Consider the following 6452-nt stretch of genomic DNA (forward strand, 5'->3'; position numbering starts at 1 on the left):
TCTCACAAATTTGAATCCCATTAGCTAGCCCAATTTGCCATTGTTATCCAATTGGACATCACTATTCCCTGTTAATAAAAATAATGAGAAAGAATCATATGTCTCATTCAGAATTCTTTTAGGTGAAGCAAGAATAAAAGAATTTGCAAGTGGAGAGATTGGTGGAATACCATACAAGTATAAGCAAGATTGGTTCTTATATAACTTTGCATTACACGTATCTATTCCAAGAACAGTAGAGCTCCACTGAGAAAAGAGTGGAGGAATAGATAAAAAGATGAAGCTATATGCTCTTCATTTGGGGGCCCTTGTTAAAATGGAGACATATATAGATGCTCATCAATTCAATCAGACCCTTTTTCTTTTTAATGGGATAGATAAACAGAAGAGGGGCCAACCCCTCCTCAATGAATAGATCATGTATTCTCATATAAATTCTTGAATTTGCAATCAGAAATCCACTTTCATGCATATCTGAGATAATGGTTAAAAAACATACCTGAACTATCACTTTTTCGCGAGTTTCACACCCCAACTATTAGTTGTTCCCTTTTCCTACCTGAACTATCACGATCTATGTATTAAAACGCACCTCGAAGCTAAATAAGCCAACTATCAGTTGTTCTCTTTTCCCAGCTGAACTATCACCATCTGCTCAACTAAGTGTTTAATTACATAGATGGTGATAGTAAAGTTAGTAAAAGGAGAAAGCTGATAGTTGTGGGTGAAACTCGCGGAAAAATGATCCACATCTGAGATAATGATTAAAAAACATACCTGAACTATCACTTTTTCGCGAGTTTCACACCCCAACTATTAGTTGTTTCCTTTTCCTACCTGAACTATCACGATCTATGTATTAAAACGCACCTCGAAGCTAAATAAGCCAACTATCAGTTGTTCTCTTTTCCTAGCTGAACTATCACCATCTGCTCAACTAAGTGTTTAATTACATGGTGATAGTAAAGTTAGTAAAAGGAGAAAGCTGATAGTTGTGGGTGAAACTCGCGGAAAAGTGAGGGTTAGAAGTGCTTTTGACTATTAAAACTTTTTGAGTATTGAAACCTCTTTTATTGCATCACTCTGAGGAAGAAAGCAAATTTCTTAAAAGGTAAGATAATTATTACCTTATGTGGGTAGTCGGAAAATCCATATGCTATGTGTTGTCATAAAGAAGTTGTATATATTCATAAAGTATCAAACAGGCCAAAAAATAGAAAGCAAAAAGACAATAGTATAAAGGAAAGAAAGAAGATAAAGAGAACCTATGTTACTTTTTTGTTAGAAGAGAGAGAGAGGGAGACTGATTCTCTTAGACCATACGGTTAGCTAGCTAGGGGCTTTTCCTAAACAAACAAAAATTGTTGTAATCAGAAATCAGGTATGTCCATTGGCTTATTTACAAGAATCGTAGTATGTGCAAGGTTGTGCCTCAGTTAGCAGTTGAACAACTTCATTCATGGTAGGACGGTAGGCTGCTGAACTATATGTGCAACTTACTGCAATTCGAAGAACCTTAATCATCTCTTCCTTGAATGATCCTGACACTCTTTTGTCTAACACCTCAAATGCTCCTTCCTTTGTGTCCACCTTGGTTGATACCCAGTAAACAATGTTCTTGTTCTCCCCAAATTCTGCCTCAACTGGCTTCTTCCCTGTGATCAGTTCCATTAAAACTACTCCAAAGCTATACACATCACATTTTGTAGTCGCCTTGGAAGAATATGCATATTCTGTTTAACACATATATTGACACAAGAAAGAGTTAAATGAATTTGTGCAATCACAAGCATGATCAATTAAGGAAATTGAATTGAGGAAATTACCTGGAGCCAAGTAACCACATGTCCCTGCAATAAGTGTGGTAGTGCAATCTTTCCCTCCTCTGGCTTGCAAAACTTTGGCTATTCCGAAATCTGCAACCTTTGGCTGGTAATCGACGTCCAGGAGGATGTTGGTTGTTTTGATGTCTCTGTGAATTATTGGTGGCAAAAGATCATGGTGAAGGTAGGCCAACCCTTGAGCTACGCCCAGTGCAATCCGATGACGAATAGGCCAATCCAAGAGGATTTTTCCTCCATGAAGAGCATCCCCAAGATTCCCATTTGGCATGTACTGGTAAACCAACAAACTACACTCCAAACTAGAGAAAAAGCAGTATAACTTCACAATGCTGTTGTGCCTAATGTTTCCAAGAGTTTCAACCTCGGTTTTGAGTTCCTTGTTCAAAACTAGTTGATTCTCTGAAACAGAATGCTTGTGTTTGTGACTCCACAGCTTCTTTACCGCAACGACTCCCCCATTACTTAAGTCAACCCTGTAGACAGCTCCAGACCCTCCATATCCAACAATGTTTTTCTCATTCATGGCCTCAAAAATTTCACGTTCATCAAAACTCAAGCGATGGAAACTCTTAATATCATAGGTGAAAAATGATGACGACAAGGATTCCTCATGTTCCATTGCGGTCCTTTTGTTACGAAACCACCGCTTGAGGAACAGCACAAGTCCTAGAATTACAAGTCCCAATGATATCCCAATAACCCAAATAAGGTTTCTTTTCTTCCGGTCATAACTTTGTGGACATAAAGGAAAACTTTTGCCAGACGAACTCAGAAAAGGGGGAAGACAGAGTCCTGGATTGCCCGAAAGACTTTCCAGGACACCTCCCTTTATAAATAAGGGAGGTACAGGACCAGAAAGCAAATTGTTTGACAAGTTCATGGAATTTGGTAGCAGTTCACCAAGGGTTTCAGGAATCTTCCCCATCAAAAAATTGTTTGACAGGTCAAGATAATTGAGAGAGTCAAGTGAAGAAAGAGTCTCAGGAATGTAAGAAGTTAATTTGTTACCTTGTAAGATCAACAAATTTAGTCTTTTGAGGTTACCAATTTCTGAAGGAATGGGTCCAGACAGGAGGTTATTGCTGAGATCAATCTTCACTAGATTGGAAGTTGTTGAAATTTCACGAGGAAGTGTGCCAGAAAGCCTGTTACTCTGCATGAAAAGCTCTGACAAGTTCTTAGCGTTTCTGATCGTTGTGGGGATTGGACCAGTTAGATTGTTATAGCTCAGGTCAATAATTGAAGCATGTGGAAGAGCAAGAAGCATTTCTGGTATTCTTCCCTCCAAATGATTTTTACTAACTCGGAAGCGGATTAGAGTCTCACATTTCGCATAGTTTTCTGGTAGTTCTCCAGAGAAAATGTTTTGGAGTAAAAGAATGTACATCAACTTACCTCCGTGACACAGCTGAGCTGGTAGTTGTCCAGATAAGTAATTTTCTGACAAGTCCAATGCTAGCAAAGATGATGAAACACCAAAATTTTGTGGGACGTCCCCTGTCAAGTAATTATCATAAAGTGATAGAATGGTTAAGGTTGTTGAGTTTGCAAGGGAGGCAGGAAAGTCTCCTGAAAGAGTGTTGTTATATATCTGCAACACTTGCAGCTTTGGTAGGCGGCATATAGATTCTGGAACTTTGCCTGCCAATCTGTTGACTGACATATCCAAATCCACGAGTTCAGTCAGATTTCCAAGCTCCTCAGGTATTTCACCCTCAAGTTGGTTGTAGTAAAGTTCAAGCATTTTCAACTTCTTCAGCTGGCCCAGCTCTCTTGGTATCCGACCAGTTAAACGATTCTCGCTTAATTCAAGATCTACAAGAGCTGTCATATTTCCTATTGATGCCGGGATTCTTCCTAGTAACTTGCAAGCTGTTAAGACCATCCACCGGAGTTTAGTCAGCCTTGAAATGTTTTCTGGCAGTTCCCATGGGTTGAAATCACGGTTCTCATTGAAGTCCAGCAACTCTAGATTTGTGAGGTTGATAATTGACAAAGGAAATTCACCTGTGAAGTGGTTATATGAAAGGTTAAGTAACCTCAAAGATTGCAAAGGTGAAAAGTCTGGAAGTGGTCCCGTAAAGGATGTGGAAACCATATTCAGCTCTTCCAAGAGAGAACAATTAGAAATGCTGCTAGGGAAGGTACCCTGGAAGTTGTTATGACCAAGACGAAGAATGCGCAACCCTGGCAGGAAAGAACACACATCATAAGGAAATAAGCCAGATAGTGACCATCCATAAAGATCAATCTTGGTAACATTCCCCTGATCATCACAACCAACTCCACTATAGTTGCAAATAGGTTTTCCACCCCATTCAGACAAGGAGGAGTTCCCTTTACTGACAGACTCCTTCAAAAGAGCAAAGAACTGAGACTGATCATTTATAATCCCTTGACAAAAGCTGGACATGGTAAGCAAGAATACAAGAAGGATCATAACTTTCTGAGGAGCCATATATTAAGAACAGTTCCCGAGTGAATTATATTTTGTTGTCAAAGAGGGAGGTGGTTGTTTTTTTGTTATTGCAGAGGAGAAGAAATATATAAATGGGATGATTGATACCGATCATAGGGTACAGCAGTAAGAAGCCATGATGATGAAATAGTTGGAGATAGAAGCTTTATGTTTATACCCCCACTAGCACTCCAAGAGAATAAGATCGATATAAAGCTTTTATGCTCAAGAGTTGTCTAAGTGAACAGCATCTGATCTTTATTTTTTGCATGGCTTTAATTCGTTGATCAAGACCTCTCAACACTAATCCCAATGGTGCATGATTTATATTCGTGCCCATAAAAAGGTACTTATACGATTAGGTGGCCTATAGAAAGGTACTTATACGATTAGGGGGATGACAACTAGTATAAATTTGGGTTTGTATTATATTTCGTGTCGCTTTCCACTTAAGCATGCTATGTATCAAATACACTACTATTTATCTGTTAATGCTGCATGTTTTATATCTATTCACAAAATTGTCAGATGGGGGCCCATGCTCCATATGCATATAGATAAGCATCAACTTTTTTAGCTAGTGAGATATTGAGCCCGTTTGAATTGGCTGTTTTCAGCTTTTTTGAGTGCTTGGCTAGCCAGCTTAAAATCATTTTGTGCTTAAAATAAGCTTAAAAAAATAATTGAGCCCATTTGACTTAGCTTATCTAAAGCAGCTTATAAGCTGAAAACAGCTTATAAGCTGAAAACAGCTTATAAGCCAAAAAAAATAAGTTAGACTACCCCAACTTATGTTTTTTAGCTTATAAGCTGTTGCATAAGCCCATCCAAACAGGCTCATTATCATATGGATGGAGGGGTGGGTTGGGGTTGCTTTTATATAGATCTCCTATGGCTAGTGCTATTTTCTTATTAATTTAGGCTATGAGACAAAGTCACTGACTCGCACTACTTTTAGTAATGAACTTTGGTGTCATCCAAATATCCGCGCAAAATCTGTGTATCATAATAACTAGTAAATCAAGTTGTACCTTGTTCATGGTGCTAGACATCTGGGATACCACTCGAGCAGCAGTGGTGGATAGAAAGCATAATTCATATGGATTCAACTGAACCTAGTGTTTTCAACAGACAAATGATCTTTGTGTGAGGAGTCAGAGAGCAATAATCATCTTTTTTTGCATTGTGTGAGGAAGGAGTCAACATCCAATGGAAGTTTACCTTAAACATGAAAAGCATCAAAGGGGCCATGCCAATCTCTGCTATGTAGCTATTAGCTGGAACAATACAGGGAGTTTCAGCACAAATTTTGTGCTGTTTTTATATAATATTTGTTATCATTCTCAAAAAGAGACAACAGACAAGTGAGCAAGCTGATACAGGCATTTCCAAATGTTTGTGGATAATACAGAAACACCAAATAAATGTACAGGAAATTTCTTAGAGATGCCATATATCTTGACTTCAGCTATAAAAAAGTTAATGAAGAGAAAACAAATCTTCTAACAAGCAATATGCAATAAACAAGTCAGAAAAAAAAAAAACAATTAACAAGTCAGACAGATCCATAAAGGGTATACCTTTTTGAAAAAAAGATTTTTTTCCTGAACCTTCAAGTCCAAGTAAAAGTAGCTTCTGAACCTTTTTTATAATTTGGAACAGTGGTATAATTGCTAAGTTCATCCTTCTGTTAATGGGGCTGACCATGAGCTACGGGCATCGATAGCAGAGAGCAGATAAACAGCGTTGACGCCTGTATAACAAACAAATATTGGATATTTAATAAGCAACTAGCCAAAATAACATAGACAAAGTGCAGCCTGAATCAACCCCTTTGAGCTATCTTTCCCATATGTTAACCTGAACATTGTTGTCCTTCCTCGTAACGACCATCATCGTATACCCCTAAGTGAGTGTCATGAAGGCATTGCACATTTGCAAGCCAAAATAAAAGATAAGAATGATTCGCTGCAGAACAGCTGATGAGGAAATGTAAAGAGTTCCATTTTTACAAGAGCCTTAGATGAATGTAACATAGACAAATGCACAATTTGTTAAGTAAATTATCTCATTTCAGCATCACACCTGATGGTAATTTTGCCTAAATTCTCATCAGAAGATATACTCAATAACTATATCTTTGGCAAATC

General features: G+C 38.1%; 1 protein-coding gene across 4 annotated transcripts; it reads right to left on the reverse strand.

Moving 5' to 3' along the window:
• Positions 1-1161: 1161 nt before the first annotated feature.
• Positions 1162-5865, reverse strand: LOC132609148 (receptor protein-tyrosine kinase CEPR1-like). 4 transcript variants are annotated; one of them, XM_060323008.1, is made up of 4 exons: positions 5524-5865; positions 5334-5417; positions 1827-4197; positions 1162-1733 (listed from the first exon to the last, which is right to left on the reverse strand). In XM_060323008.1, the coding sequence occupies exons 1-4, from the start codon at positions 5551-5553 to the stop codon at positions 1396-1398; spliced, it is 2823 nt and encodes a 940-aa protein (XP_060178991.1). In that variant the 5' UTR covers positions 5554-5865; the 3' UTR covers positions 1162-1395. The 4 variants fall into 4 exon arrangements, with proteins under 4 accessions (XP_060178991.1, XP_060178994.1, XP_060178993.1 ...); XM_060323011.1 differs by having other exon boundaries at positions 1827-4031; positions 5524-5863; XM_060323010.1 differs by having other exon boundaries at positions 1827-4031; positions 5334-5863.
• Between the last annotated feature and the right edge of the window lie 587 nt (positions 5866-6452).

This window comes from Lycium barbarum, chromosome 9, assembly GCF_019175385.1.
Source record: "Lycium barbarum isolate Lr01 chromosome 9, ASM1917538v2, whole genome shotgun sequence".
In the NCBI taxonomy this organism is placed as follows: Eukaryota; Viridiplantae; Streptophyta; class Magnoliopsida; order Solanales; family Solanaceae; genus Lycium; species Lycium barbarum.